Consider the following 14,628-nt stretch of genomic DNA (forward strand, 5'->3'; position numbering starts at 1 on the left):
GTTATATACTGTATAAAAGTTAATTAAGGAACCATTCATCCATGTTTCATACTACAATCTATCAAAAATACATTTGCATGAATGGACTATTACAGTGTGGATTCAAAACCCAATACAAATTCAATAACCATTAAAAACATGAAACGAGGATTTCTGAGGGTTTTTTCACCATTGTGGGAAATATCAGCAAATCAGTTATTTTTTTCAGTCCAACATGGATTTCAAAACCATGCTAAAGATGTGCATTGAATCAAATTGCCTTTAAAAGTGACTTGGTTCCTCCTTATAAGGATTTCCCCTAGTGACGTGTTGAGGGCTCGCGCTCTGTGATGCGATGAGTAGAAGCGGGGGCTCGCGCGCAACTCGTTATAACAGTGCGCGCACACACATGCACACACATACACACACGCTTACGCGTGCACATCAGTCCGGCGGGAAAGGCGCGCGCAGCAGCTGAATGAAAGTGGAGCGCATGGAGCGCGCGCTGGCACTCTAAAGGAGCGGACCGAGGGTGCGAAAACTCTCTGCACGGTGCAGGTTGTACGGTGGGATACCGGGAGTGCATGCAGAGATGCAGGCGCGCGGGGCTCGAGCGTCCTTCCTCGGGCTTTCTTGCCTAATAAGTCTAATTGTGGCAGAGTTCCTTGGCGGATGCGTCGCGTTCAATTTGGATTCGGAAAAGCCCGCAGTGTACAGTGGACCACCTGGAAGCTACTTTGGATATTCCGTGGACTTTTACCATCCGTCTCAGGATAGGAGCGCGTGAGTTTTGTGTTTGTGCATGTAAAATTTAAAGCATCTGGTTGAGATGCATGCGTTGGAGCAGTTCTGTTGGTTTCCCTGACGTGATTGTGTGTATCAGGTTTGCATGCATCCAAATCCCATTAACATCTCATTCGTGTCATGTTTTCTTTTTAGCATGTATGCACTGAAATGCAATATAAATATGCATGCAATATAAAATCCACGCGCATTCGGATTTACATGCTGATCCATTTTAATGGTGCTTTCATCCCTCTCTCTTTTTATGCAGTGTATCAGTGCTGGTCGGAGCCCCTAAATCCAACACCACCCAACCTGGGATTGTAGAAGGTGGTGCGGTTTATTACTGCTCCTGGCCCCCATCTGAGCAGGACTCATGCCGCGAGATCCCTTTCGATAAAGCAAGTGGGTACACAGTTTTGATCATTAGAGAGCGCGCACTCAATGCATTGCATGATCAAGCACGCGCGCACGCACGCACGTGTTCAGCTCCTAATTGCAATAGACTCCAAACGCACTTTACACTTTCCCTCTGTAGAATTTAATACGCGCCAATCAAATCACAGTTTTTATCCAGACTTCCGTTTTTGGACATTTGAACGAGATTTGTATTTGGTTTATTACACATTCCAATAAAAAAAAAGAAAAAAAAAAGATCAAAAACCCACATCCGAGACCGAGTTGATTTCCCCGCATATGGTTTTCTTTAAGCCGGGGGGAGAGGAGTAATTACCACGCGCTCCACGAGAAATGCGCGTAACTCAAGCTCTGTGCGCAAAACGTGGCGCAGTGGACATCCTGACGCGCAGGGGGTCCCGCGTGCGCCTTCCCCTACACTGTGTTGTCACCATTTCCCATGCACTATTATAATGTAAAGACTCTGTTTATGGCATGAATTATATTAAGACTGTTGGTTTTTTGCGCAATGAGAACGCAATGAAATGGCTGCAGGAAATACAATGGAGCTTTCGTGGCTGTGAGGTCACGTTTAATTCACGTGTCAAGCAGATGCTAAAACCGCCGCAGGCTGAATGCTGTTTGCGGTTTTTGGGTTATTTGCAATGCAAGTGACTTGTCAGATGTATTGTGTCGTAAAAGACAAGGTGTTAGAGTAATAGGGTCGGTGATGCCCCTGTCCATGGTGAAGAACTTGAACGATCCTCGTGATGAGTGATTGGTCATTGCAATGCAGTATTGTTTGATTGATTGCTTGGTTGATTGATTGCTTGGTTGATTGATTGATTGATTGATTGATTGATTGATTGATTGATTGATTGATTGATTGATTGATTGATTTTTGGAAAGTAAAGTGATGACTGATCAGTTACTAAACAAGTATTGGCATTGGGTTTGGAGCAGAAGGTGATGAGATCAAACTCAAGCACCACCAAACCAACCCTTGAGCAAAGCCCTTATCCCTGCACTGCTCAGTTGTAATTGTATTTCACTCTGACAAAACCAGCAGCTGTAAATATAAGCTAAAGCGATATAGCAGTTACAGTCCAGTGGCCAACATCAACTGAGAAACGTGTCAGGTTTGTTCCTGGGCTCTTGTTTTAAAGTAAAAGGGGTCTTAGATGTAGTAGTTTTCCCCATCACAAATTCACTTGACATTCTCTGGGCTCAATTTGTCCAGCTGATCTCTGTTCAGATGGGCCATCACAGGTTGTTGCCCTGTCCGTACTGAAGAACGTGAACATTGATTGATCTGATTGATTCTTGGGAAATAATGGTGATGGGTGATCGGTTATTAAACAATTACTAATCGTTGATTGTTCTTGCTTAGCCCACTTACGCTGTTGGTCAGTCGACCATATTAAAAAACATCACATCAGTCTCATTACTTGACATTCGAAATTGAGCCTCTATTTCTTCAGCTGATCTTTGTTCATGCTGACATCTGCGGCAAAATAATCGATAAATTCAGTTCTGTTGGTTAAATAAGACAAAATATTTTGTCTTCATTAAAAAAAATTTGTTCAGCTTCATCCGTACCCAACATGATCATTGAAGATAGACAACCGCAGGAAAGTTATACTGTGCATTTAAAAGCCGAAACAAAATCAGTATCATTGTTTTGTAAAGAAGAATATTTCGTTTTTAGCTGTTTAAACTGACACTGCTTGAAAGATGAGTGATGAGCAAGAGGAGAGAGCGTCCTTCAAATTACAATTTCCAAATCTTTATTTTACATTTAATTCTAAAATGCAATGCGACCTTATTGTGAATATTTGAAATTCAGTTTTTGTTTTTAGTCAAATGCACCACCCAAGTTTCTGTTCACTGTGTGAAAGCCAAGAGTCTGTATCCCTTTACATGTAATAATCTGGAGTTATAGGTCTATACACTGACATGAAAGAAGTGCAGGCATGTTATTTAAATGGGGGATACATTTAAAGAGGTGGGAAAAAAGAGACAGACAGGAAGACAGCGAAGGGGACAAGGCGTTTAAAAGAACAGTGAACACATGGAGGATTAGTGGAACCCAGCCAGCCAGGTTGGCTCACGTGGAGAGGTGTCTGCTTTTTATTAGACACCGAGAAACACTTTAGTAACCCCCACACCACCACCCCGGGCCTTTCTGCTTAGCCAACTCTGAATTCGTGCACACACATTATCAGATTCATTAGTCACGTTGCCGTGACCCCTGAACCCACCATGGAATCCAGACATCATTCAGGGGAAATTTACATCTTTGGTCAACTTTGATGAAAGACTAATGCTGTAGAGACACAGCGAGGTAAATTCATTTGGTACACCGAAAACTGCCACATACCTGAAGTCACAGAGAGAGAGAGAGAGAGAGAGAGAGAGAGAGAGAGAGAGAGAGAGAGAGAGAGAGAGAGAGAGAGAGAGAGAGAGAGAGAGAGAAAGAGAGAAGGAGAGAGAGGGATACATGATGTATCTGGATCTTCTCGAGTTACCCCCAGACACATTCCATCGCTTTGGAGTTCAGGAGAACAATACGTATATAATACGGTTAGACAGATGCCCAAGTTATAAATATTTATTGCGTTCTTTTGGTAAATGGTAAATAGTTTGCCAGTGCCCTGAAGCGACCTGCAATCTGAAATTTGAAGGCTAATTAAAACAAGTCATAACGTTTTAACTTTGGATTTTGAGGTAGTGATGGTATGTGTGTTATATATGTTGCTATCAGCAGATATCCTAAGGCTGAAGGTAGGGCTGAAAAGATTGGGCTGGTTTCATGAAACCAATGTTTTCTTTATTCTGCACATTACATGCCCCCGAATTCAGTGCAAATTACAATGATCTTATTTATACAACTGAGCACTCGAGGGTTAAGGGCCTTTCTCAGTGGCAGTTAGTGTTGCTGGGATTTAAACTACGATCTTCCAATCAGAAGTCTAAAATCTTCAACATTGAGATACCACGTTCCCTGATTCATTATCAAGCTATTTAAATAGCAACATGGGAGTCCAATCACGGTTCTTCCATTCTAGCAATGTAAATTCAGGTACTTGAGAAAATCCGGCGCTTTCCCTCTGACTTTCAGAATAAATAAAAAGCACTTGAAACAAATATCATTTCTAATCATTTTATTAATCCAAAACCTGTTATCTGTACTTTTATATATTTACCTAAATGTGCATATTAATGCAACTTTAACTTACATCAACACAAAAAAGAGAATCTGGACCGGCTCTTCTTATTATTATTCATTGGTCAGTGCCAAATTTTGACAATAGCTGTTTTTTTTGGGGTTTTTTTTTTACAAACTTTTAAATTTTTCTGTAGTATTGTAAAAGTCAGCTCCTGGCACAGAGTCACTGTAGCGTCGATCAGCAAATGTAGTCTTAACGCATCACGATGCTTTTGCTGTTTTCAATTTTTTAGAATTAATACAACAAATAATGATCCATCTTCAAGTGCTGACAGGAATGGGCATAATAACCCTCCATTTCTTTTTAGAATACATTATAATCAATACTAACCAAAAATACACAATGACAGCTCACATAGCTGCATCACGAGCTGCAACCCACCCACATTTTAACGGTGATATTAACTTGTTTCACTTCAGGTAAGTGACTTTTTCTTTTAAACCCAATGGATAAATTCCCCAGTCTTACAGTATGTTGCTCTTCTTGATTAATGAACTAGTGTATAGGATTGTTATGGTTATGAAGGCCACACCTCCCTAGGCAATCGCCTGCTCTGCCTATAGCTAGCACCACCCCTGTGTATGTCCAATATATTTGATTTCTTGCTAGATCTTCTTCTTCTTCTTTCGGCTTCTTCCATTAGGGGTCGCCACAGCGGATCATCCGTCTCCACACCCCCCTGTCTGCTACACCCAACCTGCATGTCTTCCCTCACCACATCCATGAACCTCCTCTTTGGTCTTCCTCTTTTCCTCCTTCCTGGCGACTCCATCCTCAGCATTCTTCTACCGATATACCCCATGTCCCTCCTCTGAACATGTCCAAACCATCTCAATCTCTCCTCCCTCCCTTTAATGTCCTACATGCACTGTCCCTCTAATTAACTCGTTTCTAATCCTGTCCATCATTGTCACTCCCAACGAAAACCTCAACATCTCCAGATCTGCTACCCCCAGCTCCACCTCCTGTCTTTTACTCAATGCCACTGTCTCTAATTCATACAACATCTCAGGTCTGACCACAGTCCTATAAACTTTCAGTTTTTTCACTCTTGTAGATACTCTTCGTAGATTCTCCACCCACTCCTAGATAATTTTGCAAAACGAGTCGAATGAGAACATGTGCTCTTATGGCCTCTATAGCTAGCGGAATTATAACTGTAATAGCGCACGTACAAAAGAAAAGCTACATTGGATAGAAATTGTAACAAACAGCGAGCGATTTGTCAATTGTGTGAAAAAGCCCCAATCCAGAATCGGTTATCGTCTCTCATAACCTGTCGAATACAGTTAAACCGATGCAGTGTGAACGCATGCAGACGTTACACTACTACTAAGATACCCTCACATAGGGACTCCAATAAACCTGATACTTAACACACTGACCTCTGGTTCATTTAAAGGTATTAATGAAATTGTCATGTCCCATTATTTCAGCCCTGCAAGATGATAATAACAGCGGAGTCCTACAGCTTTTAAAAGCAGCTGACTTTGTTTGGCTTGTCTTTTGGAGTGTGTAGTAAAACAGGTCACTGAGCGCTGAACTTTTAAATGAGCCCCTGCTGTTTGTTTATGCAGTTTGTCGAGGAGAAAGCAGCAGAATGGATTTAATTAACACGTTAGGTATCGGGATGTTTGGGATGCATGTTTCTTGTCTGTATTGGATGACGGCCTTGATTATTTTTTTTTTGCTTGCTTACTTGGTTATTTGCTGCTTTTAGGAGTCTAGTGTAGTTTTCATTGGTATTCAGCAGCCAGACATTTCCACATGCATTGAATCAGGTATTTGTTTTTATAGTGTATTAGTCGAAATGAAGAGCTTTTTCAGCAATAGACTGAACCAATCAGAATGGAAAAAGTCATATAGGATGATGTTATTTGACTTTATACCAAAGAGCTGTTCCAGAAAACTGACTGATCAGTAGGTGTTTATTTGTTTTCTAATAGAAGCTCTGAAATGACTTTCAGAGTGTTATTTATGATAGAAACAAAGAATTGTTGATATTGTGTAGCTGTCTGTAAGGAGACATTCATCCATTAAGAAAGGAGTCTGAAGTCAGAGGACTTTGCTTTATCATTTTGTGACCACCAGTTTATTTATTTATTTATTTTTTTAATAAATACCTTCCCTACAATGAGAATATATGAGGTTGACTAGGAAGTGACTGTTTAAAGCTGTTTCAACGTAAACAGAAATGTCTCTCATGGATATTTCATAAGATTAGATATACATGGATAAAATCTATAAATGCATACAAAATTTCGTTTTCATTAATACATTTCAAAATATTTTTTGATTTGTAGAAAATTCACACTGATATAAGGTGGTACTGGTACATTCTCGGTAATAGAACCTACTCAACTTTACTTAGCAGTAGTTGTGATTTACGTCATTGATTATTTGCGTGCAAAGCGCACTATATTTTATTCCTCAGCTTATGTTCGTCTGGAAGTTTGCAACATAATATAAACTCCAAAACCTATGTTCTGGGACTATTAAGTAACAGATGAATATTTAGTACATAATGTTGGATCGATCCATCTATCCAACATTTCATTCAGCTGATGAGTCCTTATTACCCATTTATAAACATAGAGGGAGATATATCAGAGCAATATTGCATTAGATGGACCCAGCTTTTGTCTCAGTGGACTGAGTTAATGTAAGGGACAGTGTAATAGGAGGACAGGGAGGAAGAGGAGACAGATGAAAGATTAATGTTCTTGCATTTTAATGAAGTGTGGACTGTGCCATACTCGACTTTAACCAGAGCCATCTGTGTGACCTGAGGTCTGTGGTGGAACACACTGAACCCCCTACAGACAAACACACCACACACACACACACACCACACACACACACACACACACACACACACACACACACACACACACACACACACACACACACACACACACACTTTTATCCAGAGTAACATTTGTTAATGCACAGTACTTATAATAATTCAGAGATTTAGCATTTTATAGTTATTTTGTGTCATATTTTTGTCAAGAGATGCCCAGAATGGTCCAAAATGTCATGTCATGTGTGTTCCAAAAGTCCGAACAGATTCTGTTCAGACAAGAGTTTATTATTTCTGTCTTGTAGCCATGTGGTACAGACATGGTCCTAAAGGTACTCTTAACCCTCCTCAGCTAGAACATCATTAATACTAATCCTTTGCAAATGTTGCAAAGGTTATCTTTTTTTTAAATACTCTTGCAATAGTTGCAGTGCAGTATTATTGTACACCTGAGTTTGTTAGATCCATTTTTCTGCTTTTCCTTATCATAACACACATTTTTACTCTTACTCCTGGTTTCATCAAGGTTTGGCTGTGATCAGCAGTAGTTTAAACTCTTTAACGGATCTTGAAAACCCCAAATATTCAGCATTTTGTCAATGGTTGCTACCTGGTAAAACGTATGCATTAAATTGCATTGTATAAATATTATTGTCAGAGTCTAGATTAGGTGTCTTAGATGTAGGAAAAAGTGACACAATCATGCAACATTTGACCTAAAAATGTAATACAAATAAATACCAAACAGCCAAATTTCACAACTAGAAAGTGTTTAAAACTTTGAATATAAGTCTTAAAGCAGTGCTTGTCCAAAAGCCACAAGTAAGAGGATGGCATTGGATGATCCGAAACTCACAGGACAGTGTCATGTAATAAGGCAGGGATTGGTGCAAGTGCAGATCATTTGAATTAAAATGCAAATAAAAAAATAAAAAAAAACCATTTAATAGCAAGTGTGAAAGTGAGTGTAAGCGTAAGCATGAGCAAAATAAAAAAAATATGTTCAACCAACGTAAGACAAAGAGTGCTGTGAAAGATGAGACTATACACATGTGCTAATCAAGGGGGATAAGAACCAGGTGTGGAGAAATCAGTGACATAAGACTTGGTCATGTGCTGGGAGAAGTAATCCTGTGGCTCTAGGTAAAATCCTGACAGCTACAAATTTTTGAGCGAGCAATTGTTTCCAGTGGTAGACAGTATCAAAGTAAATGTAATTCGTTACTGTACTTAAGAAACTTTTCCACGTATCTGTACTTTATTCAAGGATTTTTTGGTCCTTTTTTCTCAACTACATTTTGCTTTTTATTTATGAGTGGAGAAAAAGGTAACTGGTCAAGCACACAGCAAACCACCAATCAGGAAAGAGCTTGCACTCTGTTTCGATTGCCGCCTGGTGGTATCTCCTTATCGTTATCAGTGTCCTGTATTTCGGTCCTTCTCCTGCACCTGACAATCATGAACAGTTCAGTTCAGCATCAGTTCAACAGTAAGCATTTCGAGAGTAATAAATGATGGAAGAAACTTCTGACTCTAGCTTGCCACAAGTTTTTAATTGCTGAAAAGAAGGTTTTGGGCTCATGATCATTTGAATAGATATCAATCAGTGTTTGAGTCATTAATATCATTCTATTAATAGATCAGTGTGCTGAGAGTCTTTTCACATAAACCGAGATGATTAAGCAACAGTCTTTTGACAAAAATTATATTAGGAACATTATAGCCATAATAAATCATAGAACTGTGGATACTTATGTACATTTAAAGGCAAATTCTTTTGTACTTTAACTCAAGTACATGGTTTGTGTGCGTCGTCCACCACTGATTGTTTCAAATGCTAATAAAGACTTACTCATATGAAGTAATGCAATATAGACATAATATAATAGATCCTTTTGTATAGTGAAAATAATCCAGTTAAAAAACTCCAGCCTATTGTTTTAAAACCTTATCTCCAGACACAACATCACCACATTCATACATTTATACAAAGAAATTGTACGTGTTTACATGACCCAGTTCTCGACCCAAATCCAGATTTTTAAATGTAATCACTTTCTTTTACTGTTTATTGTTATACAATGTTCATCAAATGTGAAACCTGAAATGGAGAACATGTTATTGTAGTTTGTTATATAATTTGGTTAATATTGTATATAGTATTCATTTTGAAAGACTGTAATTATCACAGTATAAACTCAGCACCTGATATATTATATGGACAAAAGTTTGTAGACACCTGACCATAAGATTTGTATGTCTGTTTTAAACATCCCCTTTGTACATTAAGTCCCTGTTTCCTGGTCTAATACCCTCCATTCTAGATTAAAGAGGTGGAGATCTGTTCTCATTCATTACACAATTGTAATCTTCTCTCTCTCTTTCGCTTTCCCAGATAACAGGATGCTGAAGGTGAATGGGACACGAGAGCCGTTGGAATTCAAATCCCACCAATGGTTTGGCGCAACTGTCCGAACACACAGGGGGAAAGTAGTGGTGAGTGTTTGTGAAAAGATAAGCCCTCGAAATGGCCCTAACGAGGCTACATCCATCACGATAATAGACAATCTATTACTTTTCCTCTTCATAGATGGAAAACCATAGTTAGGTTTTTTATTCTGTCAATATGCATTTAAACGCTGGTGGTTTGTGAGATTAAGGCACGTTGGGTTGATTTACTGGATGTTGAATCGTCCATAAGATATGAATATTTGCGCAGGTTTGGATGAAAAAAGATTTATAGAGTGGGGAAATGCCTCTCTATTTTCATACCATTAAAGGTTTCTTGGAAACGTGAGCATGCGGTTGATATCGTATACCAGTTTTTTCAAAACCTTGCTATGTAAATATGATGAATGTTTGAATCATAACCAGAGCCTCGTTCAGATTACACTGATAGATACTGTGTCATGTCTTAAAGACATGGTCGGAAACAAAGTGGTGTTCATGCTGTAGGAGGTGACAAAGAAAAGGAAAGGTGGGAGAATGGATTTACAAAATGCAGTACAAAAAGGGAGTATTCAGTGTAAAGTGTATGTGTAGGACATTTTATTGAGATATTTGAGTAATCAAACATAGCTGATAGTGATAACTCTATCTCAGTTAAACAAATAATGCAGTTAGAGGAATGGTGAATATAATCCATCAAAAAGAAAAGCCATTTCTATCTGTAATACTACTCAAATTTACCTGGCCGCATATCTTTGGCACATATCCTAAAAGAAAATAGTTAGCTAGCTACATCTTCTCAAAAATCGCACAGTGTCAGGACCGTATTTATCATCCGTACTAGTATTGCTAATTGAAGAGAGAAAATTCCACATTGTTTTGATTGTAAATGTTCCTTTAACCTCTGTATTGTTTGATAATTAGGTACATACTAGTTATATGAATCATTAGCCTCGTTTCCACAAAGAGCTTGAAGTCACAGTTGCCACAGTCAGGAGCCAGGAGACACAGTTGCCTACGAGCAAACATTAATAGAACTTTTTAGAAAATATTTGGATGATTTTTGATGTATTCTCATCCTATGTTCAAATATCATTTGAATGAACTAGAAGAATTATATAAAAGGCATCTTTCAAAATGCACGGCTACGAATTTCTGATTAGGCAGCAATCTTATCTTATTTCTGTATTCTAATGAAAGCACATAGCACTGACTAATTTGTGTGTGTCTGTGTGTGGTTCCACAGGCCTGTGCTCCTCTGTATCACTGGCGAACATTGAAGATCAACAGTGAGATGGATCCAGTGGGCACTTGTTATGTTGCTGTGCAGAACTTCAGTGCCTATGCAGAGTACTCACCTTGCAGAACAAGTAAGTCAGAACAAAAGTACCCCCAAACCTTAGTCCCCCCTCATGTATGTAACTTATTCACATAACATTATGACACTATAACATTATGACCAGTGAAGTGAATAACACGTGATGGGTTAGAAACAGGAAAAATGGGCGAGCGTAAGGATTTAAGCCAGTTTGATGAAGGCCAAATTGTGATGTCTAGACGACTGGGTCAAAGCATCTTCAAAACTGCAGCTCTTGGGGTGTCTGCAGTGGTCAGTACTTATCAAAAGTGGTCCAAGGAAGGAATTGAAGTGAACCGGCGACAGGGTCATGGGTGGCCAAGGCTCACTGATGCACATGGGGAGCAAAGGCTGTAAAAGTTAATCCTGTTAATGCTCAATGGGTCAGAACTGTTTTTGCAGAAAAAGGGGGACCAAAACAATATTAGGCAGGCAGTCATAATAATATGCCTGATTGATGGCCATAAAGTTATGCCTGATTGGCGTATGTTTTATGTAATTAACAATGATGGTGTCAAACTGTCTTATGAGTTTCCTCTGAGGAAACTCATGTAGTGTGTTTAGTTGCTCTGTTGGAAAGCACATACAGATTAATAGATTTGAAGGCTTCACATTTCTCAAAGGGAAACACACGATAGCCTTTACATTCTCTGGTTTGTAGCTGGTGAACATTCCAACTGGGATTTAGCAAACTTATTTTATAAAGCTAATCATAAAGAGCCCATGACTATTCCTTCCATCCAAATGAATCATTTTAACCTTGCATACTGCTAATGCACAAAAGTGCAGCGTTTGGGGTATAACTTTTAGAAAACACACTCTCTTCAATCCACACATTTTCAATGTTTCTCACACCACATCACTAGGCCTGATGCCAAGGCAGTTCTGCGCTCAGCTATAAACAGCAATAAAAGCAGGGCACAGGGGTTTGTTTGGATGCAATTTCCTGCCCGAATATTGTGCTTTGATGGATTTGGGAAGATTAAGGAGATATGGCTAAACTATATTGTTCCGGTATTTGAAGAGATTATAAATCACCCACCAGCAAAGAAATGTTATAACATAAAAAACAAAAATCATTAAAGAATTTACAGAAGGAAAGAAACAATTGGTCAAATTTAAGGTTACAGACTAATATCCAAACAATTCCTGTGTCTTGTGTAGTTATATCTCGACAATGTAACACCAGTGTTTGTTATAATATACTGTAAGAGCTTGTCTCTTGTCTCTTTTGTCTCTAAAGATTCTCATTGTTCCAGGTGCAGTTATCAAGTTGAGTCATGTCAAATGCACTTCTATTTGGTTAGATTTAAACTATATAATAAAAGTATTAGAATATTTCTCTCCACTCTCCCCTTACTTTCCTTCTCTGAGCTCTTTACATCCCATCAACCCCCTGGATTCCTGACACCTTTCCCCCATTCTCACCTACCCCTTGTTCCCTCAACAAGGCTATCCAGGGAGGGGAGGATCCTTAACAAATTTCAAATCTGTGAAATACTGCCAATTTATCCCAGACTTCAGAAGCTCTCAGATGAGTAGTGAAATGTTTCGATCTAACCAGATAGAAGTCCAGATGACATGACTCAACTGTTGAATGCTCATGTGGCATTCGTATCCTGATTGCAGCATGTTCATACATCGCTGACATTTTTCAGTATAGTAGAACTCATAGAAATACATTTAAAAGTCAAAGTTAAGTATAATCACAGTGTCGTTTTGGCTAAACAATGTATTCTTATACTAATTTCCCAGCACATCAGAGGTAAATATTGTTCCCCGTCATTGTTTTGTCTTGTTATTATTATAAGTTTTCAATCACATTGTTTGCGTCATTAAATAAAGGGGTACATTATAGCTAGCTAGACTTTTTGCCTCTTTTGTTATTAATAGTAAATAGTTTTAGCCTTAGCCATCAGTTGATTTACCAGTAGAATGACAATTCTATTGTTTTTCCATTTTAAAAGTTCCAGTTGAATAATTTTTGTAGGCTCAAAATCACACCCTACCACACACACTTTAATGTACATGAAACAGTTTTAATGTTATGCCCTGGGTGCTTATTTAAAGGCTCACACACTTCATAAAGAATGGTTCTATTAATATAATTTCTTTAGCAGCTACTCAGTTCTAGCCGGGTATCATTTGCTTGGCATTATACATCTGTAATGACTTTAGAAAGGGAATTAGTGGATGATATATAATAACTATAATAACTATTAAGTCTTCTTGACTCTCTGATAAACACTGTGAAGTGGCTGCCTGGCAGGTCGTTATAGCAAGTGCGCCAAGGCAAAAAGCTCAGTGTTTAACCTAAGCAGATGTTAGGTTTATGATACGCATACACTTGGCAGCTCAGAGTGAAATGCCCACTACGCTTGGGTTTTTTTTTTTTTTTCAAGACAAAAATGGCATCATTTTCTGCGAATGAAACAATTGTATAAACTCATTGACTGTGATTTACATTTTTTTTACTATAAATTTATTACCATTCATTTAAATGTATTTTTAAAAGAATTATATGATACAGTCTAATATATTCATGTTCCATAAAGCTGTCAACTTTTCAAGTGACTTCAAACAATGTATCTGAGAACAAGTTATATCCAAAAATATATCGGCTTATAACATGATTCAAAACAGAGAACATAATTAGGCTCCTCAGATATATGCTGAAATTATTACTATGACTACTGCTTTATGTAAAAAAAATGTAAATAAAAAAAAGAATATTGACCCTATGGTTATTTCTGATGTAGATAATCCAGACCCTGAAGGACAGGGCTTCTGTCAGGCCGGCTTCAGTGTGGACTTCACTAAGGTAATGTTATAACTTTATTATTTTACTTTGTGTATGTGATAATATTTTACCCAAAAATAAGGCTCAGCATCTAGAAGTTACTACCTCCAAGTTTAACAGCTTGAGGTGTTTTATTCTTCTTATTCCCCTACTTTTGCAACTTATTACCGAATGACACTTCAAAAGTTTAACAATCTTTGAGTACATTTAATGATATAGAACTTTAAACCAACTATAGCCAGTCTTTTGCCAAACACCTTACCAAGACATCTCCATGTTTTCTTTGTATTTATCACCCATTATATATTCAGGGCTGGCAATATAAGCAGTAAAGAAAGAAAATCAAGATGTGGGAAATGTTATAAAGACACAGTTCCTTTTTTTTTTTATTATTATTATTTTATTAAAAACTAAGCCTTGTATTCATGTTTATTGATTGCCAGAGGACATTCCAACTGTTAAATTTAGCAAGCTAACAAAACACAATATTGGATGACCTATTCAAGCCGTGTTTTGTTAAAAGATTAATAAATTCAGTAAATAATCAAATCCTGTCCATACAGCAAAATCAATTACACTCATTTAGTGTGTGCTTAGTTAATTATATTATAATTATATAACTGTGCATGTGAAATCTCTTTATTGAGAAAGCCAGCTTTATCCCTTTACTCCTCCTGTCTCTCTGCTTCTCTCAGCCTCCCCTCTGTGTCATGAGAACTATAGAAGAAGTTTATTGAAAAGGGTTAAGGAGTATAAAGGGGGAAAAGCTAAATAAGAGAGAGATTATTCACCCCGACCTTTGACCTTTTCCTAAAGCAGGAAGAGGCCTCCT

General features: G+C 38.2%; 1 protein-coding gene across 1 annotated transcript in view; it reads left to right on the forward strand.

The window, feature by feature from the left end:
* Positions 1 to 382: 382 nt before the first annotated feature.
* Positions 383 to 14,628, forward strand: part of itga8 (integrin, alpha 8) — a 90,262-nt gene continuing 76,016 nt past the window's right edge. The window contains exons 1-5 of the mRNA XM_083529872.1: positions 383 to 762; positions 1,034 to 1,167; positions 9,587 to 9,687; positions 10,886 to 11,009; positions 13,756 to 13,817. Of these exons, the coding sequence (XP_083385998.1) occupies positions 572 to 762; positions 1,034 to 1,167; positions 9,587 to 9,687; positions 10,886 to 11,009; positions 13,756 to 13,817 (612 nt within the window). The 5' untranslated portion in view covers positions 383 to 571. The remainder of the gene's footprint in view (positions 763 to 1,033; positions 1,168 to 9,586; positions 9,688 to 10,885; positions 11,010 to 13,755; positions 13,818 to 14,628) is intronic.

The sequence above is a fragment of the Silurus aristotelis genome, assembly GCF_946808225.1.
Source record: "Silurus aristotelis genome assembly, chromosome: 25".
Lineage (NCBI taxonomy): Eukaryota > Metazoa > Chordata > Actinopteri > Siluriformes > Siluridae > Silurus > Silurus aristotelis.